Source organism: Lacerta agilis, chromosome 3 (assembly GCF_009819535.1).
Source record: "Lacerta agilis isolate rLacAgi1 chromosome 3, rLacAgi1.pri, whole genome shotgun sequence".
NCBI classification, from domain to species: domain Eukaryota; kingdom Metazoa; phylum Chordata; class Lepidosauria; order Squamata; family Lacertidae; genus Lacerta; species Lacerta agilis.
Genome location: NC_046314.1, coordinates 114,085,225 through 114,109,770, shown reverse-complemented (window position 1 = coordinate 114,109,770; position 24,546 = coordinate 114,085,225). Strand labels below are relative to the sequence as shown.

Below are 24,546 nucleotides of genomic sequence, written 5' to 3'. Positions count from 1 at the left end.
AGCGCCCCACCTCCCTTTGCGGAAGCTCAGAGGTCTTAATTTAAGCATTGCTTGCGCAGCGCGGGAAGTTTCCATGCTGCAGGCAAGGGCAACGCCAGGGTGACGGGGCTGGGTCGTTTGGGAGTGCGGGTTTTCTTTTAAAAATTATTTTGATGTGGCCTCTTAGGGATTCTTCAACAAGACGCACACACCCCATAACGGGTCTGTGGTGTGTTCCAGGTGAAGGGCGCTGTATTCCTTCTCATGAAGTGTACCCTAAATCCATGCTCTGTCCAGCAATCATGCCAGGTCTCAACAGCTCTCTCGGCCCCGATGCCAAAAACAGCCCCTGCTTCTCCTCCTCCCTCCTGTGCACTTTTCCCTCTGGGACTGGGGTGCCGGCAACCGCTGGAAAGTGACAGGCGACTGGTCTACTCCCCGGGAGCGCTGGACCCCACGGGAAACTGCACACAAATTAATATTACTGTTCTAAAGAGTGCAGGCCGTCTCTGCCCCCCCCCAATTGCTTTCAAGCTACTTCTGCACAGAGTTTTGATTTCTGCAGGGTGCCGTTTCTCAAAAAATCACATTGGCAAAGTAGGCCATTGTGTGCAGTCTTTGCAAAACTGTAAGAGATGGTGTGGAGCAACTTGCTGCCCCCCACCCCGGCTGGAAATTAGATTCCCCTTCCCTTTTTTTATTTCTAGAGAGGCGGTGGTGAAATAGCCCCCTTCCTGTAGCATCTGCGAAGGCTGGCAGTCCTGTTGAGATATTCTCCCACTGGGATTCCTGTCCTGGTGCCCTGCCTCCTGCATGCCATGGGTACTGGTTGGAGCTCTGCACTGCTAAAGGATAACCATCACCTCCTTGTGAAAATGCAGGTGGAAGGGGGGGAGCTCCCTCTGCCCCATTTGGGCAGGAAGCGCATTCGCTCGCTGGCATGTTTGATGGCTGCGACTCACGAATGTTTACAGACTTTCCCTGCTCTTTTTGGGATAGTCTTCAGGGACTGCAATTCTCTCTTTTTGATGGTAGTTGCATTTTCAAAAGGAGATTCTCTCTTTTTCACCCGGTGACCCAATAATGCAGACTGTCGCCCCGCGAGGTGAAATGCAGTGGGGGGTGGGGACAGGACAAAGGGCAAAGGTGGCTGTCCCAATGGAAGTGGGTTTGTCCCACTTCTAAGCCACACTCTGCTCCCTGCCTGGATGAAGGAATAATCCTTGGCCAGGGCAAAAGAGACGGTGGTACATAAAATGTTGGATTCTCCATGGTGACCAGCCTCCCTCGCGTGTCCACAACATCTACAGGCTTCCTCTGTTGGGCCCACAAAGCTTAAAAGGAAGCCATGTGCAGGTGGTCTCTCCGTCTAGTGCAGGCACCCCCAAACTCTGCCCTCCAGATGTTTTGGGACTACAGCTCCCATCATCCCTAGCTAACAGGACCAGTGGTCGGGGATGGTGGGAATTGTAGTCCCAAAACATCTGGAGGGCCTGATCTGGTGGATGGGAAAGTGACATGAAAGGAGCTTCCTCTCTCCTCGTCCACGATAATAAGCATCGCCCCTTCTGTTTTCCTCAGTGCATTTAAACCTCTGTAAGGTGCCAAGATAGGTTTTGAGCATCCACTCAAAAATGTGTTTACATGGTTCCTCCTCCTCCTCCTCCTCCTCCTCCTTTGCTGTGCTGGTTGGAGGTTACCCAACTTAGACCCCCCCCCAAAAAAAGGCACAGGCTGCTCTCCATCCTGCTCTCCCTGCGGTGTTCTCTGACCTCCGTTCGATGTGTGGAAACCCAGATTAGAACCACAATGCACAGTTCAAACACATCCAAGCACTTGCTCTTTTTGAAATACGATCAGGTTTTTTTTAATAAAAAAAATCACACACATACACACGTGCACTTTGGGCTTTTTAAAATAACTGGGGCTGTTTTTAATCACACCCCTTCAATGTTGCAATCATCCCGAACTGAGATTTTTAAAAAGATAACCTTAGCAGGCCAAAGTAGAGCCCTCTTCATGCCGTGCTAGGTTTGTTTGTTTTTTCCTGCTGGGAAAAGGAGCCGCTCGATTATTGGACCCATCCCTCAGGCTGATTGGCCCCCCGGGCCCTTTCCTGCAGCAGGAGAAGGAAGTGGTTAGGTGAGAGAAACTCCCCTTCGTCTGGAGGCACTACAGTGGCTTTTGCCAGACCTTGAACACCCGTGTTGGTGCCATTCCTCCTAAGAGGCCGCCGTCCGCTGCTCGGGATGGAGGCCCTTTTTCATTTCTTTGAGGATATAGGAAAAGGTGGGGTCTGCGTGAAGAGGGAGGGGGCTTCTTCATCCAAGGCATTCTTGTATCTCTGCAACCGGGTGCAGCTGCTCAACTTTTATTTCCTCTCCTCTCCCCCTGCCCAGCGCAACAGCCATGGCGGGCCCTCTATTCCTTGCCACTATGAATGTGTTTTAAAAGCTCTGTGAGCACCAAATTTTAAAAGACGGGGAAGCAAAAAGTGGGGGGGGGGAGAGAGATCTAAAACCTTGACACGAGCACAATTGTTCATATGTTGAATTTTGTAAAAGGGTGAAATAAACTCAGTTTAACTTGAATGCGTCTCGAGACTCTTTGCCACCTTTAGCAGAAGGGGACAGGCATTGACACCGAGGGGTGTTGCAATCTCTGCTTCATTTAAGGGGTTAGAATAGTGATTTCCAAACTTCTTTGGGGGGACCTGTCCCCTTGGTGATCCCGAAGGGGTCCTATCCTGTGTGAAGCATTATTCAGAGTAGGGGCTTGCACGACCCGCTAAGGAAGTACCCACAATAAAATTCAGAATAGTAAGCATTCGTTGCACATTTACTCAAAATTCCATTAAAATTATTTGGTTTAATGCGACAAAACCAATCAACTTGAACCATCAAGTTATACCAGCTTTTCAAAGAGTGATAGCCATTTACACTTCCAGCACATCCCTTCCTCTTAGCACCCTCCCCTGGAAACCAACCAACCCCCCCCAGGTTATTCCTCCCCACTTTGGGAACCATCAAGTAAGAAGACAGACATGCAGAATGATTGGATGCATGCAATAAATGATGTGTGGCCAGTTTCTAGGAAAACTCCCATGAATTCACCATACCTGAATAAATGAGTTTAACAATATGGCCTCACCTAGGAGCAGAAGTTGCCTCTTTCTAATAGACAACGTCGTTACTGCATTACAATCTTTATTGCCCTCGAGGAAATTGAGGTTAATTTGCAGCTCGCCCAAACGGCTTTTTGTCAACCTTATCTGTTCATGTGGTCTCAGCAGTCCAGCTCGTTCTCCCCCTCTCCGTCCTCCCCTTCCCCCCCCCCCAGTTAAACAGTTTTCAAAAGCTTTCCAGCGATTTATATCTATCTCCCTGCATCGAGATTGGTACAGCCGTGGACTTTTGACTCCAGCTCTTCCTTGCTAAGTTGCCGAGGACAAAAAAGGCAAGCAGAGAGAAGAGAAACGCGTTGGCTGCGAGTCGTAAAGCCCTCGTCTCTGAAAAGGCTTTTCACGGCACGATTGCCTGCGCAGAGACAAGCCCGCCGAGATCAATGGGGCTTACACCTGGAGAAGTTAGCATTCTGTGCAGTGTGTATTTATAGCTTACGCTGCTTAGCAGGGGTTGCCAACGCAGCGCCCGTGGGCCCCCGGTGTACCTGCTAACACCGCCCATGAGGCCTCCGAAACTCTCTACAAACTTCCCCTCCAAAATCCACTGTTGCAGAACATTTTTCTCCCTGCTCACTCCCTGCTTGGCACCAGCTCATCCTCCCCTATATTGAAGGTGCGCCCCATAAACCTGGCCACATTTCATGGGATGCCAGGACTGGATGCTTACCCTCCCATCTGTTCTCAACAAAGGCATTATTATAGCATTGGGAGGTACAGCATCTAGTCTAAGGTAAAGGTAAAGGACCCCGGACGGTTAAGTCCAGTCAAAGGCGACTATGGGGTTGTGGCGCTGATCTCGTTTTCAGGCCAAGGGAGCTGGCGTTTGTCCACAGACAGCTTTCCGGGTCATGTGGCCAGCAGGACTAAACCGCTTCTGGCGCGACGGGACACCGTGACGGAAACCAGAGCACACGGAAATGCTGTTTACCTTCCCGCTGCAGCAGTACCTATTTATCTATTTGCACTGGTGTGCTTTTGAACTGCCGGGTTGGCAGAAGTTGGGACAGAGCAACAGGAGCTCACCCCTTCGCGGGGATTCGAACCGCCGAGCTGATCAGCAAGCCCAAGAGGTTCATTGGTTTAGACCACAGCGCCACCCGCGTCCCTACCATCTAGTCTAACTCCTTGCAACACAGCAGTTGCAGCTCAAGAATCCCTGATATTGGCCATCCAATATCTGCTTTAAGACCTACAATGAAGGAGAGTCCACCACCTCTTGGGGGAGGTCTCTTCCTCTGTTGAATGGCTCTTGCTGTCAGGAATTTCTCCCTACGGTTGAGTTGGAACCTCCTTTCTTGCCATTTCAATCCATTGGCTTGGAGCCTCAGAAAACAAGCTTGCTGCGCATACCTCCACATGTGGTGGGAGTGCCCCAAAATCCAACTATTCTGGACAACAACCATACAAGAAATATGCAAAATAACCAAGCAAGTACTAGACCAGAATTGGCCTTACTAAGCATCTTCCAAGACAACAATGCCCACTTACACCACAAAGAACTCATAATCCATCTACTCTCAGCAACCAGAAACATCGTAACCAGACACTGGAAAGACCTGTCAGGAGTAAGCATGGACCAATGGTACCAAGTAGTATGGGAAACAGCCCTACTAGAAAAAACTAAGCAGTAAGCTGAAACTGACACGGGGACAAATAGAAGAAGACACCTTCACCTCATCTTCCCCTTCATCACATACACAGCCCAACAAGACAATGACAAAAATCTACCGACAGCATACAAATCAATATGGCTAACCTGATCCAAAACACTCATCCACCCCACTCACACAGGAAACCAAAGACCACCACAGCCAACCACAAATGAACAATCACACCCTACGCCACGACCTCTCACCACCAAAGGAGCACAAGTGGACAACAGAGAACCTACACAAACAACGCTGACACCAAACCCTACATATATTAAGTAAAATAGAAACATTGTCACCCCACCCCACCCATCTCCCTATCCCGCCCACCTCTTTCCCCCTTTTCTTCCTAATGTCTCGACAAATGAAACTGATTTGTAAAAATGTTACATGGAAAAAATATGAGAGAGACATTGCACTACCTTTGTAAATTAAGAAAATATTTGAAAAATACCGGTATATTTAAAGAAAAGAAAAGAAGCCTGCTCCCTTTCCCACTGAACAGCCTTCAGATATGTGAAAATGGCAAAGGGGTTGAAAGAGCATCTCTCTCCCGGTGAGCGCAATGGCAGCCCTCTTGTATTAGGCCACCCCAGCCATGTAGTGTCAGCCCACACCCTCACAGCAGCCATGTTGTGTTACGGTCAAGCCCACATGGCCGCCATTGTGAGACTGGCGACCCACGGCACTTTCTGAACACCCCAGCTGCGCTCCTTGGCGGCTGATGTCTAGGACCGCATTTTTAGTCGCTGCAATGTCTCTGAAGAGCACCAGTCAGTTAGCAGCACTGCATTGTGACTCCCCCAATCTGGTATTTCATTCAGATAAGGTGGCCTTGCGACCTTTCGTTGCGGTTTCCTCTGTGAGTGGTGCTTGCTTTTTACGTTGATCAATCATCTACCGCATTGCAAGAGTTCTTCGCAGATTAACAGTAACTGAACATTGCTACTGAACATTCAATATCATGCTTTCAAATGTTCAAAGCACTTAGTTTTCCCCACAACCCCCCCCCCTGTAAGCTAGGGGAGCATCTCTTACAGATGACCGCAGTGCCTGGAGACAATCGGGTTGTGCATCCATAACAGCGGCCAGAGGAGGAACAGACAGAAGAATCGCCCTGGCGCAACTGCAGCAGCACAACCGGACTCCTCCATCTGCCCCAGCTGCAACAAAACATGTCTCTCCCGTATCAGTCTCTGCAGCCACAGCAACGCCCTGTGACTCTCCAGCAGCGTGACTTCACCTGCAAAAGAACCCTCCTCCATAGTTTCCCAAGACAGACGGGTGCCAGTGTTATCCCCTTACTCCAGACGGGGGGCTACTGAGGCTGAAGGAGGCACAGCGGCTTGCCTACAGGATTCCCAAACTGTGGTCCGTGGCATCTCTGTGAATAATGGCAGGGACAGGGGCTGCTCCATTGTTCTTGAAATGTGTCCCTCTGCCCAGAAGGGAAGTTTGAGAGGAGAAGACACTTGAAAGGAGGGGAGAAGGTTAGCAGCAAAGTGAATGGGAGGCTAGAATTAAAAAATCGAACCGCACAGAGCACAATGCATTGCAATTACTTCAACAGATAGGTTAAGAAGCGTGCATGCACACGAAAGCTCATACCAAGAACAAACTTAGTTGGTCTCTAAGGTGCTACTTGAAGGAATTTTTTATTTTATTTTGTTTTGACTATGGCAGACCAACACGGCTACCTACCTGTAACTTCAACAGATAGAAAATACATCAAGTATCCCACCAAAACCCTCAACAATTTTCAAGTGGTCAGGGTGGGGTGGAGAGTTTGGAAACTTCTGCATTAGCACATTGAATGTCTCTGGCTCTCCCCACCCCCCTTTTAAAAATAAACCTGCCAAGAGGACTGGCAAATAAATGGGCAGGGAACTGGCCAAGGACCAGGATGAATGGGGAGGAGGGGTTGACCCATTTCCAACCTTGCCATGGGCCTGGTGGAATTCTCTCTGCCCCCACCTCCAGCTCCCCCTTCCCATTTTCTACCCCACATCCCTACGAGGGGACACACGGCCCCCCCTCTTCTGCTGCCGCATAGAATACGAGCGAAATCAGACTTATTATGAAAGGAAAAGCAGATCATAAATCACCATTCTAGCGCGAGGCTGGAGTTTTAATCCAATGCTATCAGTTGATGCAATATTTAACGTGGAAGGGGATTTTTTTGTAATGTGCAGTCAAAACAAATTTGAGCACGAGCTCTTGAGCAACACAGGGCGAGGCGAGGCTGTTTTTGCACTATCACTGTTTATTTTAAGGAACGCAGCTAGCTCCCAGTTAAGAAAAGTTCATGCTTTCAAATAAAGGCCAAGTGGCTTTATTCCAAAGGAAGTTGATCTTGCCGGAGGGGAGATTTTCCACCTTGTCTGAAAGAGAGAAATGGGACCACTCTCACTCTCCTCTCCTGCCCCCCAAATCTGTTCTGGACAGTCCTCCCCGACCCTCTGGAGCAGATTTTGAGAGTCCATCAGGGGAGAAGGAAGGGGAAGTTTTGTTGTGCAAGCAACAGTCTGTTGTGGGGGTGAAAGGGCAGCATCTGAGACACCCCTAAATTATAGTGAACATGCCACCCTGTCTTCTGAGCAGCATAGCCTTGGCTGGCCTAGTTCCTTAATTCTACTGGAAATCAATCAATCAATAAAATTTATTCGACCGTCAGTCAGTACACAATCATCTATACAAAAATTAAAATGTCTAAACATCTCAAGGAGCTTAACACTAAAACATACAATGAGAAGTAGATTATACATTTAGACCCATGTCAATACTGCCAATTTTAACCTTACGGCGTTTAAGGGCCAAAAAAAGAAATTTGGCCACCAAGAAAGTTGTGGTACCAGTGAAATTGTTCAACAAAAACAAAACCTGTCTTTCTCTTTATACTAGGCTAAATTGGCCTAGGAGTGGAGCTATAAGTTTTTGTCTAAGATCTGCATAAAATGGGCAGGTCAAAAGGATATGTTCAGTTGACTCAACCACTCCCAGAGCACAGGGACAGGATCTCTGGGCATATGGAATTCCCCTGTATCTTCCCTACAAAACTGCCGGTTCCAGAACATTTAACCTAGCGGCTGTGAGGAGTCTGCGGTATTCCACATAGTGGATTTCCGCCAGATAAGGCGCTGGTGAAATCTGGAATATCTGATGGAAATAAATCCATTACTTGGCTTACCGATGCCAAGATGTCTGTGTTATCAACACCTTTGTGAATGAACGCTGCATTTAGTTTCCTTCTGTTTCCACTGACATCAGCCTAGTAGCTTGATTTTCTTTCTTACTCAGTGCTGAGATTGCCCAGTAACAGAATATTAAAGTGTTTATTCCCCCCCCCCCTGTCTATGTGGACTTCTGGCCTGGTCCTAGCTAAGGCCACCAAACCCCCTTCCTGCCCCTTCTCAGCTAAAATAGGCTGAGAAACTAATTCCCACCTCCATTTGCAATTACAGCTATGGGATGGGGAAACCTAGCCTTAGCTAGGACCAATGCATCCCACACTCCCCAGCTTGGAGGAACTACCAAGGAAAATGTTCTCTTCAGCTAAAGGTTCTGGCCACAGACCAAAGAAAATACAGAAATGGAGGCGGTGTGTCGCAGGGGGAGGCGGCAGAGACCTTGCCAGTGGGGTGGATGAGAATAGAAAGCTTTCTTGCTCCCCTGCCAACGCGCCTCTGCTGACTTGCTCTGTGCCCCACTGAGCAGCTCATTGCAGGTTCTCGCCGTGGGCCCCAGTGGGGAATTTGTTCCCGATTTCAGACATCAGCTTCTGCATGCTGTTTCTGCACTGGGAAGGTCTCCGGCCCCTCGCTGTTCCCATTTGTTTGCATCTGTGTTATTTCAATTTAGCATAAATGTGATGGACGTGGAACCGGTGTCGCAGGCTGCGTCGAGGAATAAACAGCGTCTCTTCTCGGCCTCCGAAAAGGCAATTCCCCACGCCTGAGATTCCAGCTCCGCTCTGCGGGGCTTGCACCACTGCGATGCAAACTGGGTTGCGCAGGGCGAGGGGGCGACAAACCTTTCTCCCTCCTGCTTTGCGGAGCACCGGCACAGAGATCAGCAGCCGGCAGGTTAACCCAACCACCACCCTGAGTTTGTCAAACCCCCAAGTCTCAGCACCTGGGCAAATTACGGGAAACGGTTTGCTAGCTGTGCAAATGCCTGCTATTAGCTTGCACATAATGCATTTCCTTTTTAAAAAAATATTGGAATATGCAACTTGTCTGTGCTGCTTGAACACTGGATTTGGGCTGGGATATGTGTGTTTGTGTGTGGAATTAAATTAAATTGGCTGGAAAGGCAAAGCAGCCTCCGCCCCCCACCTATAGCTGGCAGTACTAACACTGCACTACATTTCAGGGGTGTTGTATGTTACAATACCTCCTTCATGGATCACTGCCTTGTCGTGGCGAAGGGGCTTGAATAACTCCAGTTAGAACTGGATATGGAACAACTGATGGGTTCAAAATTGGGAAAGGAGTACGACAAGGCTGTATATTGTCTCCCTGTTTATTTAACCTATATGCAGAATTCATCATGCGAAAGGCTGGACTGGATGAATCCCAAACCGGAATTAAGATTGCCGGAAGAAATATCAACAACCTCAGATATGCTGATGACACAACCTTGATGGCAGAAAGTGAGGAGGAATTAAAGAACCTTTTAATGAGGGTGAAAGAGGAGAGCGCAAAATATGGTCTGAAGCTCAACATCAAAAAAACTAAGATCATGGCCACTGGTCCCATCACCTCCTGGCAAATAGAAGGGGAAGAAATGGAGGCAGTGAGAGATTTCACTTTCTTGGGTTCCATGATCACTGCAGATGGTGACAGCAGTCACGAAATTAGAAGACGCCTGCTTCTTGGGAGAAAAGCAATGACAAACCTAGACAGCATCTTAAAAAGCAAAGACATCACCTTGCCAACAAAGGTACGTATGGTTAAAGCTATGGTCTTCCCAGTAGTAATGTACGGAAGTGAGAGCTGGACCATAAAGAAGGCTGATCGCCGAAGAATTGATGCTTTTGAATTATGGTGCTGGAGGAGACTCTTGAGAGTCCCATGGACTGCAAAAAGAATAAACCTAACCATTCTGAAGGAAATCAGCCCTGAGTGCTCACTGGAAGGACAGATCCTGAAGTACTTTGGCCACCTCATGAGAAGAGAAGACTCCCTAGAAAAGACCCTGATGTTGGGAAAGATGGAGGGCACAAGGAGAAGGGGACGACAGAGGATGAGATGATTGGACAGTGTTCTCGAAGCGACTGGCATGAGTTTGGCCAAACTGCGGGAGGCAGTGGAGGATAGGGGTGCCTGGCGTGCTCTGGTCCATGGGGTCACGAAGAGTCGGACACGGCTGAACAACAACAAAGTTACAATACTGGTCCAGCACAATTTTTAAATGTTAAAAAAGAAGATGAGGAATCACATTTCCCATACAGTGTAAAACTAGAGTCAGAGCACAAACTCCTTCTTTGTTTTACTGCCATCTTTTTGTCTGTTGGGAGGACAGTGCTTCCTAGTCACAGAAATGCAAAAATATTGTATCGACTACTGAAGTATGATTGACATTTCCCTACCTCTTGCTTCCATGTCTTATCCTAGCAGGTGATAAGGATGGATTGCGGGGGCAGCACTCATTCAGGCACAAACCTGTCTCCATATTTTTACCGTTGCCTTCCGTTCCATGTGGACTAGCACCTTGCTTTTTGAAAGAAGTGACAGCTGGGAGCCTGGGAGAGTTAATGAGCACCAACGTGCATAAACCCAGAATTCCCGGGGCTCTGCAATAAGTCTGTTAAAACTTGGAATTTAATTGGATTATTCCTCCCCACCTCTCTCTCTCTCTGCCCTGCAGTTAATAATGAATGGCATCCAGGAAGGAAAGGAAGCGGTGGAAAGCAAAAGCCATCAATTACTGACAGAACAAAACTTCTGCAGTGAAGGATCGCTGCTGCCTTGACAGCAAGTTGCAGTAACATATGGCTGTGATTAGCAATTGTAAATATATATAAGGCAGAGGGAAATCTGAGACTATTAGGCTGGCGATTAATACAAGACTCAGACAGGTGTCACCATTTGCAAGGTAGGCCGGTGAGATGGTGGCTTCGAGGTTTGGCTATTCCCACAGCCGCCAATCACTCTGGTCTGATCTCTCCTTAACGGTCTCTCTTTTCGTTAGTTGGGGGGAGCTCATGATGCATTTGGAACCCAGATGTGCAAAGAGGCTGCTGGACCAGGCCCAGGAGGAAAGGAGTGTTGTATGAACTTTATTTATATATAATAATTGTTATTAATGTACCAAAACAAATAAGGCCACATGTCTGAAAAACAGCACAGGAAGACAGGCCTCACTCCATTTTGACTCCCAACTGACCAAGTATTTCTTTGTCTCAGGAACAAAGGGGGGGGGTTGCCCCTCCAGCTACTCAGCAGCCCCCTGCCTGAGTGATAATCTCTGGCATCCTGATACCTGAGTGTCAGACAAAAGGGTGTGATTAACTTGGCTGGGATATAGGGAAATGTGAATATCTTTTGCTTCACTTGATGGGTTTTTGGTGGAGGGCAAGAGGAGGCAGGGGGCAGGATCCAGGATGCTCAGATCACTGCTAACAGACCCTCCCAATTTGTGATGTATGGAGGGGTGGTCTTGAGCTGGAGGGGGGCAATTTCAAAAGTCTATATAGGAGCTTGCGCGCCATTGTTCGAGGTCTTTTGCTCTTCTCAGCACGCAGGCGAGGGACCTCTGTTGCAACAGAAATAAACGTGGCTTCTGCCTTGCTTTGGGAAACTTGGTAATCGTCTCTTTTTATCTCATTTATATTGACGGAGAGAGCTTCCTCAAAGCGCTCTCTCCGGGGCTTACTGGACTCCCTTCTGGAGACGGACCCAATTTATAACCGGGTAGGGAAACCGGAAAATTTTTAGAACAGGAGCGAGCACCGCCATCTTATCAGGAGGTCCAACCCTGTTGTGGCCCCCAGACCCTTTGGAATTCCCTCCCCGTGATCACAGGATCCAGAAAGGACCTGCAACTAATTCAAAACACCAGAGAGCTGGTTATCTGACCACACTCCTTAAGAAAAGCCTTTGTTGATGCCCAACGCAGTCTTGGATGCCCACAACAATAAGGTGGGGGGTTCTTTTAATTAAAAAAGGGATAAACTATGACCGGGTCTCTCGGTTTTATTTTAGGAAAAAAAAGCATTGCTTTGAGTAAACAATCAGTATTACAAGCTTGAAAACACAAAGGAGAACTGACAGGCGGCGAAAACGCATCGTCACAAACAATCTTAAAGCAAAATACTTCATTTAAAAATAACAGGGCCTGCTCCCTTCCCCCAAAAAAGGGGGTGGGATGGGAAGAGAAAATGCTTTTATACAACTTTTGCCAAGCTGGTGCCTGCCAGGTATTTTGGTATACAACTCCCCCATGCTGGTTAGGGCTGATGGGAGTTGTAGTCCAAGAGAGTTCTGCTAAACGTTCCGGAGAATGGAACAGGAAGTGCAGTTCATGAGCACTTCCTGTTTGTTTGTTTACAAAAAGTTGTGTCTCCTCCCCCGCTCCCCCAAACTTCTACCGGGGACCATGGAGGTGTTCTAAGCAGCCTGCTGGAATTCTACAAAAGGCCTCAGTGATGTGATGTCGGCATTTGGGGTGGGGGGATAAGGGACAGCTGCCTCCATCGTTGTGCCACCATAGTGGAAAAATTGTGCTTGTTTAACTATTCCTGGTTTTTAAAATGGCACAGCAGCCCCGGCAACCACACTCTGGAGAACTATGCAATTTATTGCCCCCTTCCTTTTTCTGCCGCTGCTGGGGGGGGGGGGACGGGGACGGCCGGACTCCGAGGCAGGCCGAGGCCTCAGAACTTCTGCAGGAATTTGAGGACCAGGTCCTGGAGCTTCACCCGGAGCGCCTCGTCGCTTTCGCACATGATGTGCGTGGAGTCCTCCTCGATGCGGATGAGGGTCTCCACGTCCTGGAAGAGCACGATGTGGCCTTTCGGGGTGTCCTCCACCTTCACGTCGCTGAAGCCGTGCTGCAGAGGGCCAGGGAAAAGGGAAGGGGGAGATGCTCAGCTCACAAACCGGAGGCAGTGTGGCAAATGGGAGGATTTGCATTGCAGGGGGTTGGGCCACATGACCCTTTGGGTCCCTGTCCAACTCTACGGTTCTGTGACTCAGCATGGACACAGGTGTACAGGGGTTGGCCGCCCCTTGCCTGAATTATATTTAAAAGGTAAAGGACCCCTGGACGGTTAAGTCCAGTCTGAGGCGACTATGGGGTTGCGGCGCTCATCTCGCTTTCAGGCCGAGGGAGCCGGCGTTTCACCAGATTACGAGTCCACCACTCTTAATCACTACACCACACTGGCTCTTCTTTTTTAGAAGAAGAAGAAGAAGAAGAAGAGGAGGAGGAGGAGGAGGAGGAGTTTGGATTTGATATCCCACTGTATCACGAGGAGCGGAGACGCGAACCCGGTTCACCAGATTACGAGTCTACCACTCTTAACCACTACACCATACTGGCTCTGAAGAAGAAGAAGAAGAAGAAGAAGAAGAAGAAGAAGAAGAAGAAGAAGAAGAAGGAAAGTTTGGATTTGATATCCCGCTTTATCACTACCCGAAGGAGTCTCAAAGCGGCTAACATTCTCCTTTCCCTTCCTCCCCCACAACAAACACTCTGTGAGGTGAGTGGGGCTGAGAGACTTCAGAGTGGTGTAGTGGCTCTGGGAAGGTAGCCCATCTAAGAGAAGGAAAACTCTGATCCTAAATCTCCACAGCATTGCAGAGCATCTTCAGGAGAAGAAAAGGCTAAGGAGAAAATGCTACGCAAATCTGGAGTGGAGTCCATAAGGCTCCCTAAGGACACGGAGGTTCAGCTCTGAGGGCCTTTTGGCAGTTACCTCCCTGCAAGAAGCGAGGTTACAGGGAAGCAGGCAGAGGGCCTTCTCGGTGGCAGCGCCCACCCTGTGGAACGCCTTCCTATCAGATGTCAAGGAAATAAACAGCTATCTGACTTTTAGAAGACATCTGAAGGCAGCCCTGTTTAGGGAAGCTTTTTAATCGTGTTTTTAATATTTTGTCAGGAGCCGCCCAGAGTGGCTGGGAAACCCAGCCAGATGGATGGGGTACAAATAAATAATAATAATAATAATAATAATAATAATAATCATCATCATCATCATCATCATCATTAAAAAATTGTCCAGTAACACCTTAGAGACCAACTAAGTTTGTTCTGGGTATAAGCTTTCGTGTGCTTGCACACTTCTTCAAATTTTTTATTTATTTCATCTGTGTCAGACCAACACGGCCACCTGAATCTATTATTATTATTATTATTATTATTATTAGGCAGTTGGACGGCGCCTTGTATGCCTCCTTCCTGCAATTCCTGCCGCCAAACCGGTGCCAAACGTCTTGCTCTGCTTTCCTTTGGACCCCATCAACGATGCCGAGAGGGGGGGTCTTATCGCCTGGGCAGCCCAGGACCTCCAGACACACCGTTGGACATTCATTCCCCGTGTGCAGTCATGGGTTCGTTGTCTATCACATGACTAGGTGTGTGTTTTGATTCCACGGGAATGGGATGTGACGAAGAGAGGATGTTTATCTTACTGTGTTCCCTGAAGTGGGACTATTGTCCATTGTTCTTTCTCTTTGCTGTCTGATGCTAGAGAGAGAGGGAGCCATGTTGAAGTGCTCCGTGTCTATTTATATGTAAATAAAGATGAGCCAAGATGCTGAGCTGCTGAGTTCTGTTACGCAACTGCGCAAACCTCTGCAGATCCCTAAGTGTGCTGATGTCTTCTGGCATCAGTTGCTGTGATGTTCGAGCTGAGGAATGCTTTTGAAGCTCCCGAACGATCGCCCAGGAGGGAGGGAACATGCCAGTCGGGCATGTGTCTCTGCCAAGGTCCTACTCGTGTGTAGGACATCCTGACACACACTGCCCAGGCTTGCACCCCAGGGAGGTTTGACTTCACCCCCAGAGGCGCACTCCATTGTCTCTCGAGGCGGACGGATGCCAAGAGCCTCCCCGGTGCTCTGTCCGTGAAGGCAGCCGCTGCTTACCTTCTCCAGGGTCTGCACCAGCTGGTCCATGGGGATGGAGCCGCTCAGCAAAGGCTTGACGGGTTTCAGCTCCGGAACTTCATCTGCCACCCGCTTCCTCTTCTTGCCCCCTTGAGGCTGAGGAGGCTTTGGGGGGAGCTGTCAATGCAAAAGGAGATGGGCGCAGAGGAAGAAAGGGCAGTTAGTCCAGCCGATGCCAAGTCACTTCTTGATGGGGGGAAAGAATGATTATTTTTGGTAACACGAGACCCAGAGTGAAAGCAACATATCTGTTCTAGCAACAAATACAATCGAGCAGAATAGCAAAGTTTGAAAAAGTCTCTGTAGCATGGATGGAACAGCAGTGTTTACATATACTTATGAGCACTGTTCCTCGAAATATCTTCCACCATATGAGAAGGGTCTAAAATTTCAGTTACCTATGACTTTGCTGAAGAAGTTGTTAGAGATTTCAAATTGCCTACGTGCAGAAATTCAGCTGTCTATCTTCAAGCAGTTACCAGTTGGCAGAAAGCCCAGATCTGCTCTCTCTCTCTCTAGACCCTTAGCAACGACCTGTGATTGGTCAATGAGTTCCTAAAGAGTGAGCTCTGTGTGGGAGCTTGTGTGGTGGTTGTGTTAGTGTGGAGAAGGTGGTCAGTGTAGAGAGAGAGACAGAGAGGAAAGATTTTATGTTTTGTTTCTTTTATTTTGCATAGTCTGTACATAGTAACTTATGGATACTAGTTGCTTCAATAGTTATCCAACTATTTATAACTATTTGTATATAGTTATCCAAGTGAGTTTCTGAATTCCTGCGTTGTGCTGTCCAGTTAATTACACAACAGCCAGAAGCTTCCAGAAAAAGTCTGTGGTTAACTCTGCTGTGTCCAGGAATACGTTATTCTCCTGACACTAAATCTTAAGAGAAGTAACATCGAAAGAGTGCACCTTATCCGGAATCACTGTCCAGTCTCCATCCACTTCAGCCTCGCTGGAACATTACATGACCTACTCTTCCATCCATGCTACAGATACTTTTCCATATTTTGCAATTCTGCTTGATTGTATTTGTTGCTATTTTATATCACTGGCATAAGAGAGTTTTCCTAGAACGGATATGTTGCTTTCGCTCTGGGTCTCGTGTTGCCTTGTTTGTGGGTTCTCAGTTGAGCTGCAACACAGGGGTTCATTTTGCTTCTTGATTATTTTTGGTGGCGGGGGTGAATTGCATTCTCCAAACACTGCACTTGGGGTTTTTTGGGGGGGGGGCGGGTGCGGGGGCGGATCCTTTGCTCCTTCCAGGGGACTGGGACACCTCAGCCGCCTATACTGATTCAGATGGAAGGGGTAGAAAGAGATGATTGTCTTCCTCAACTGCAGCAAGGATTTTAATAGTGAGAAGATGGAAAAGCGACACCATCCCCTCAAAGATCGAAGGGAAAGCCAAATTGATAGGGTACTTACAGTTAGCAAGGAGAACGGGGTCAGTAAGAGGAAACACAATACAAGAAGTAAATAAGGATTGGTTACCGTATTTTTCGCCCCATAGGACGCACTGGACCATAGGGCGCACCTCATTTTTAGAGGAGGAAACAAGGGGAAAAAAATATTTTTCTGGTTTTCCTCCTCTAAAAGCCCTGTTTTTTTGAGGATCAGCTAAAAGTTTTGCAGCTTTTTTGCAAAGGGAAAAGCCCTGGTTTTTTTTTGAGGATCAGCTAAAAGTTTTGCAGCTTTTTTGCAAAGGGAAAAGCCCTGGGGTTTTTTGAGGATCAGCTAAAGGTTTTGCAGCTTTTTTGCAAAGGGAAAAGCCCTGGGTTTTTTTGAGGATCAGCTAAAAGTTTTGCAGCTTTTTTGCAAAGGGGGAAAAGCAAAGCTCCTTTTGCAAAGGGGGAAAAGCAAAGAGGAAAAGCCCCATTTTTATGGGGTTCAACACACATTTCTGAAAAATCTTAAGGAAAGGGAGAAGTTTCTACTGTTTCCAGACAGATAATCTAATCAGCCAGTCACATGTCGCTGGGGAAACAAACAACCTCCCTCTGCAGCACATTCAACAAAGGAGGGCGGGGCTGAAAAGGAGCCGAGACTCTTATCTCTCTCCCGATCTCTTGCTGATCAGCTGATGAGTGGGGTCCTTTCAACACCCCCTTTTCCTCTTTGTAAAATAAAAAGCACTATCTGCTTTTGGCCCCTGGGCAATTCAGCTCCAGGGACCACCATTCGCTCCATAAGACGCACAGATATTTCCCCTTACTTTTTAAGAGGAAAAAAGTGCGTCTTATGGAGCGAAAAATGCGGTAATAATTAAGGAAGATCTCAAAGGGTACTGCAATACTAAAAAGTTTTTTTGGCAGATATTGAATGAGCCTTGTAATACAAAGTACAGGTGAAACTTTATCTAACATGTACAGGTGAAACTCGAAAAATTAGAATATTGTGGAAAGGTTCATTTCTTTCAGTAATTCAACTTAAAAGGTGAAACTAATATACGAGATAGACTCATGACATGCAAAGCGAGATATGTCAAGCCTTTATTTGTTATAATCGTGAGGATTATGGCGGACAGGTGATGAGAACCCCAAATTAACAATCTCAACTTTGGGGTTTTCATCAGCTGTACGCCATAATCATCACAATTATAACAAGCAAAGGCTTGACATATCTCGCTTTGCATGTCATGAGTCTATCTCATATATTAAACTCCAGTAGCTAATGAAAACAATTGCTTACATAAATGGACTTTTCCACGATATTCTGATTTTTCGAGTTTCACCTGTATGATGCAACCACAGCTACACAGATGTTATTGGCCCAGAGAAGGAAAGAAGTTGAAGTCCCTACCAGAGAAGAATGACAGATGAAGTTAATGGACTATGCCAAAATGGCTAAAATGACCGGAAGAATCAGAAGTCAGGACGACCAAAATTTTAATAAGGAATTGGGAAATTTTATAATTTATCTTAAACAGTTAAAAGTCAGGGGTCAGCAAACCTTTTCAGCAGGGGGCCAGTACACTGTCCCTCAGACCTTGTGGGGGCCGGACTATCTATCTATCTATCTATCTATCTATCTATCTATCTATCTATCTATCTATCTACCGGTATCTATCTATCGGTATCTATCTATCTATCTACCGGTATCTATCTATCTATCTATCTATCTATCTACCGGTATCTATCTATCTATCTATCTATCTATCTATCTATCTATCTATCTATCTACCGGTATCTATCTATCTATCTATCTATCTATCTATCTATCTACCGGTATCTATCTATCTATCTATCTATCTATCTATCTATCTACCGGTATCTATCTATCTATCTACACATTCTACTCATGTAAAAACACGCTGATTCCCGTACTTTCAGCTTACCTTAGTTCTGAGCTGTTTATCGTGTGTGTGTACACAGAAACACAAGTCAAATAAGCAGCAATAAAATTTAATAGGTTTGAGCCCCAGGATCCTTCTCAGCTGCCTGCTGTTTGTTCCAAAACGGAATTGACTTTGATTAAGGAGTTCAGCTTCTCATGCGAACGCCAGCACACACGAAAAAAGAGAAACATTTTGTCCCAGGGGTTTTGATGGGATTTGGTGAGCACAACTGCTGGTTAACTAACTGGGAAACCCCAGGAATCGGAGCCACAGGGAGAGGCCTTCACCCAAACCCTCCCCCTGCCAGCACCCCACTCCCCATGCTCCCCACCCCAGCACCCACACCCTACCTGAAGCACATGCTTGTTGTCTTTCGTGTGCAAAACAGCCGTAACGGTCGCCAAGGAGATCCCCGGCTTCATCTCGGTGGGCACCAGTGAATCTGCAAGCTGAAGAAAGAAAGATGGTGCCAATTTGATTTTCCCGAAAACCAGTAGGACGCACAACACTCCTCCCACAGAATGCAACTTTTAAAGCATGCAGGGACCCTGGAAGCCCCCGAAAAGGGATTATTTGCACAACCACCACCAAGTTCGTACTTTCTTTCGTTCCTGGTTTATGACCTGCCCTGCACCCTGAGGTCCCAGGGCGGGTTATAATACTCAAAAATGGTTTGGAGCAATTTACAATCATAAAAACAGAAGTTCGGAAGTCATCGCTGCAGTATTTAATTCACGCCTTGCCTCTGTTCGTTGCAGGGAAAAGGGTCTGCAGGGATGGGGGCCATCGCTGCTGCCTCCTGCGACGGCGAGTTCCCCGGTTTAACTACGTCTCCAGACTCCCCCTTTCTCGGGCTCCTGCCGCTGTGGTGTGCGTTGCAAGAGCATATCTAAATTCAAAGAGGGTGGCGAGCGTTCGGAAGCAACTGCCTGGTGCTGCCATAACGAAGGCGCAGCGGCCGAACGATGGCTACTTTCAATAAAATAATGAGGTGTGCCTCCCGATAAATAAATTTATTGCCACCCGGGAAAGCTCTTCCCTGAAGCAAGAGGCTAAGGAGACATTGGGCTTCTGTTTATTCGGTATTTATAGGCCTAGTTTCCATCTTTTTGGAGGAGAGGGAGGAGGAGAGGAAGATTTACTCAGGCTGCGTAACACACACACACACACACACACACACACACACACACACACACCATTCACATCATTATTACCAACTTTAAATAAAGCTCCAAATTTAAATAAATATAGAAATGCAGAAAACTTCTCATTACAAGTCTTCAGACAGCCCTGCTAGTGATGTTAATTGCTTACAGTAGTCTTTCAGATATCGTATAAATTTACTCCAGTCCTTTTGGAAAACTTGATCATGCTGGTTTCGGATTTTTCCTGTCGCCAATTCTGCAAAGTCCATCGTCTTCATCTGCCACTCTTCTTTCGTTGGTACTTCTTCTTGTTTCCATTTTTGGGCAACGGGAATTCTTGCCGCAGTTGCTGCATACGTAAACGGCCTTTTTATCTTCCCTTGGTATCTCTTCACCCACTATACCCAGTAAAAAGGACTTGTAAAGAGGTAAAGGCTTTCTGAGAAATGCTATATAATTAGTTAAAAAATATATTTTAAAATTGTTGATGTTTAGTCGTTTAGTCGTGTCTGACTCTTCGTGACCCCATGGACCAGAGCACACCAGGCACGCCTGTCTTCCACTGCCTCCCGCAGTTTGGTCAGACTCATGTTAGTAGCTTCGAGAACACTGCCCAACCATCTCATCCTCTGTCGTCCCCTTCTCCTTGTGCCCTCCATCTTTCCCAGGGAGTCTTCTCTTCTCATGAGGTGGCCAAAGTCTTGGAGCCTCAGCTTCAGGATCTGTCCTTCCAGTGAGCACACAGGGCTGATTTCTTTAAGAATGGATAGGTTTGATCTTCTTGCAGTCTATGGGACTCTCAAGAGTCTCCTCCAGCACCATAATTCAAAAGCATCAATTCTTCGGCGACCAGCCTTCTTTATGGTCCAGCTCTCACTTCCATACATCACTACTGGGAAAACCATAGCTTTAACTATATGGACTTTTGTCGGCAAGGTGATGTCTGTGCTTTTAAAGATGCTGTCTAGGTTTGTCATTTAAAAATACTTTTGTTAAAAAACCAGAATGCTGAGCCATAGTTTAAAGCAAGCCATAAGTTAAGGTGCTTGAGGGCTTGGCTCCTGACACACAACGGGGCCTCCATCTGCCTCCACCTGCTGGACCTGGGGCCCCTACCATGCACATGTGTCTTTTAAGGAGCTGAATCAAGGGGAAGTTCGTGAGTCATGCGTTGTGTGCATGAACTTAAAAGTGCTCAGTTTATCTTTCGGCTGCTATTTTGCCAACGTCCTTTTGTAGACTATAGATGCTGTGCTGATTTGTTACTCCTGTGATGTGACTTTTGCTTTAATTGTGTGAGGCGAACATGATAAAAATCTGAGGAAGGTTTTCATGTATGCCACAGCGGTTAAACCACAGAGCCTAGGGCTTGCTGATCAAAAGGTCGGCGGTTCGAATCCCCGTGATGGGGTGAGCTCCCATTTCTCGGTCCCTGCTCCTGCCCACCTAGCAGTTTGAAAGCACGTCAAAGTGCAAGTAGATAAATAGGTACCACTCCAGTGGGAAGGTAAACGGCGTTTCCGTGTGCTGCCCTGGTTCACCAGAAGCGGCTTAGTCATGCTGGCCACATGACCCGGAAGCTGTATGCCGGCTCCCTTGGCCAGTAATGCGAGATGAGCGCCGCAACCCCAGAGTCAGACACAACTGGACTTAATGGTCAGGGGTCCCTTCACCTTTTACAGGGGCAGCAAGAATCTCAAAGGCCCAAAAGAATGGAAAGGAGATCCCACCCCGACCGAAGTGGATTGGCAGACGGAATTATTAGAATACACAGAATGAGCAAGGATGACGGGAAGAATTAAGAGGTAATACAGAACAAAAGTTTATTAGAGAGTGGGACGTTTACAGAAAATATCTTAAAGGGCATTGTAAAAATGTGCATTCTCTGGCAGGCTTAGATTGACCCCTGCACAAACATAGAAAACCTTATTAAAATAAAAAATTTGGGAGAAGTATGGAGTGAGGATGAAAAGTGCACTACTCAAAAGAAACCTGGGACCCTCGATGGGGTGACTAGAAGTCACAGTAGATGTTGTGTTGTAAGAAATTAACTTATTTTTTTGTAATTTGTATTATCCTTTGATTTTTCTCTTGTTGACTGTTTTTCCCCTTTCTTTTACAATCAATAAAACAATTAAAAAAAAGACTTTTGCTTTAATTTTGACGCTCGGCCTATTTCTCAGCTGTTGCTTCGTTAACGGCGTCTTATAGATTGCAGTTGTTTCGCTGATGAGTTGTTAATTATTCTATGCTGGCTTCCCAGTATGTTTCCGAGCAGCGCTTCCATTAAGAGGAAGAAGGAGAGAGAGAGATCCAGGGAAAACAAACTGGAACCGCTGTACTCTGTGGTCTGGAGAGAACGCGGGAACGGCAGAAGATCCGGCCTGCGGTAGACAGGCAAGCGCGACCCTCCCTCCCTCCCTCCCTCCCTCCTCCTCCTCCTTTCCTTTTCGGAGGCGGGGTGTGCCGAGCGGAGGCTTTTAAATTTTTTATTAAAAAGCCTTTCATCACAGACATCATTAAAGCCATTTTGCTGCTACAGGGGCCGTAATGAGTCTCGAGGGCCGCTTGAAAACGTTTAAGGAATAAAGCAGGGAGGTGCCTTTGCCTAGATGAGCGGCTTTCATGAACCCGTAGAAGTTAATTTCCCAAAGACACAGCGGAAAGGGCGGAGGCGCTTGCCAGGCATGGGGGGGGGGACGATGGTGGCCGGGGGCGGCCTGTCCGGCACCGAAGGATGGGCGGGGAGAGTATCGCGACCCACATCTGAACGGCTCGAATCATTGAGCGGGCTTAGGAACCATTGAGCTGGGCTGGCCACTGGTCTGACTCATGGGATCACAGAATTGTAGAGCTGGGAGGGACCCCAGGGGGCCATCCAGTCTGACCCCCTGCAAGGCAGGAATCACAGCTAAAGAATCCCTGACAGATGGCTATCCAACCTGCAAGGAGGGAGAGTCCACAACCAGGGACGTGGCAAGGTAAATTGGTACCCAGGGGCGTAGGAAGGTCAGGTGATACCCAGTGTGGAAAATTTCTTGTCATTCCCCCCATTGACCCCCCCCCCCCCGCAAAAATGGTTTTACATTATTTCATATTTTCTTACAAAGGAATAATAACAAGTAATAATAATAATAAACTTTTATTTATATCCTGCCCTCCCCGGCCGAAGTCGGGCTCACGGTGGCTAACATCAGATACATAACATTGGCATAAATTCAAGCAATTAAATTACCTCCTAAAAACATCTCAAAATCAAATTAAAGTCTAATTAGATGGCTTTCCACAGGGTTAGGGTTGGGAACAGTAAGTGCTCCACTGAACTGAAACTTCAGCCTTCACGACATAGGAAAACAGCCAAGTGAACAGCTATTTTGGTGGAGGAGGGTCAAGATATTAACCGATATGCATGAAATTTCATATATAGCTATATAATCCCTAGTATAGTAAGATAAGACCTTTGGAGCAGGCATTTTCAAAAAAATAAAAGTTTTTAATGAACCGCCCTAGTAGGGCAGTAATTGTTCCTTGATAATTTGCCACCCCCTCCATTATGGAACATGGGGCGGACCACCCCCTACGCCCCCCTTTCTTACTGTCAGAAACTTTGAAGAAGAAGACAGTGCTCAGCCCATCACTTTGGTAGTGATCCCAGCTGCCACCACAAAACCCCATATAGCTTTAACAGCAGCCGCTCGGAGAGAAGTTTGGAGGGAGGGGTGTAGTGTATTTTCCAGGTGGAAATGGCTCTGCTTGGGCAACTTTTTGTTTCGGTCAAAGTAATACAAAACGGGGGCAAACAGGTATTTTTCTATGGGCGTCAAGAATTTCTCAAGCAAACCAAAATCTTTCCACGGGGAAATTAAACAGGGGGTACAGCCCACCCCTAGGTTGTGCCCATTCATAAGCCCAGTGGGCTCCCTCTGTATGGGGCTGACTTTTAGAGTTCAATGCAACCCCCGCCGTCACCAAAAAGAAGCACAACCTCATTGTACGACTCCTCGGCTTAACGGGACCAGAGAAATAAGCGCATTTCGAGAACAGCTAAGTACGTGGAGAGTCAGCTGCAAGGGGGGCAATTATTTTCCCAATTAGAAACACGCTCCTGGACTCGGAGTTCCAATTCAGGCAAATGGGCTCTTTAAATGCAAATGAGCACATCGGCGCTCCCTTCTAAATTGGATGGGGAGATGCATCAGTGGGGGCAAGCCCTGCGTTCGTTAGGGAAGCTAGTTAATTGCACACAGGGCTCCGCGTTGCGTTTTTACACCCTGTGCTAAACGATACCCCTTTGAGCTGCAATAAAAGGGGGGGGAGCAGTTCCAGCTTGTGGGCTCTTTCTAAAGTGGTGCAAAGTTTCTTTGCAAGGAAGATGGCGGCGCTTTAGATCAGAGGCCGAACTGGATTCCATCGGATTCTTCCGAGATCACGCAAGGCTAGCCTGTGAATCATTCCAATACAGTGGTACCTTGGTTCTCAATCTTAGTCTGTTCCAAAACCAAAGCGTTCCAAAACCAAGGCACGCTTTCCCATAGAAAATAGGAAATTCTTTCCAGTAGCACCTTAGAGACCAACTGAGTTTGTTCTTGGTATGAGCTTTCGTGTGCATGCACACGAAAGCTCATACCAAGAACAAACTCAGTCTCTAAGGTGCTACTGGAAAGAATTTCCTATTTTGTTGCGACTATGGCAGACCAACACGGCTACCCACCTGTAACTTTCCCATAGAAAGTAATGCAAAATGCATTAATCCGCTCCAGGCTTTTAAAAGCAACCCCTAAAACAGCAATTTAACACAAATTTTACTAACGAGACCATTGATCCATAAAATGAAAGCAATAAACAACGTACTGCAGGCACACAATCAATCAATCCATCCATCCATCAATCAGGAGCTGAGCTGGGTTCCACACAGTCACAAAAACAAAACAAAAAAGAGCCGCAAAAACAAAAACGCAAAGTAAATAGCGAAAACAGACAGACCTCAGCGTAACACTCAAAATGGAAACAAAATAGAAAATTCTTTCCTATTTTGTTTTGACTATGGCAGACCAACACGGCTACCCACCTGTAACTCAAAATGGAAGCGTGGCAGTCAAATTGGAAGCGTAACACTCAAAACGGAGCACGTTTAGCTTGCGAA

General features: G+C 47.1%; 1 protein-coding gene across 1 annotated transcript in view; it reads right to left on the bottom strand.

The window, feature by feature from the left end:
• Positions 1-11,992: 11,992 nt before the first annotated feature.
• INTS9 (integrator complex subunit 9) overlaps positions 11,993-24,546 on the bottom strand; it is a 71,282-nt gene continuing 58,728 nt past the window's right edge. Inside the window, exons 15-17 of the mRNA XM_033145180.1 lie at positions 18,609-18,707; positions 14,904-15,041; positions 11,993-12,865 (exon numbers count right to left, since the gene is read on the bottom strand). Coding sequence (XP_033001071.1) covers positions 12,689-12,865; positions 14,904-15,041; positions 18,609-18,707 — 414 coding nt within the window. The 3' untranslated portion in view covers positions 11,993-12,688. The remainder of the gene's footprint in view (positions 12,866-14,903; positions 15,042-18,608; positions 18,708-24,546) is intronic.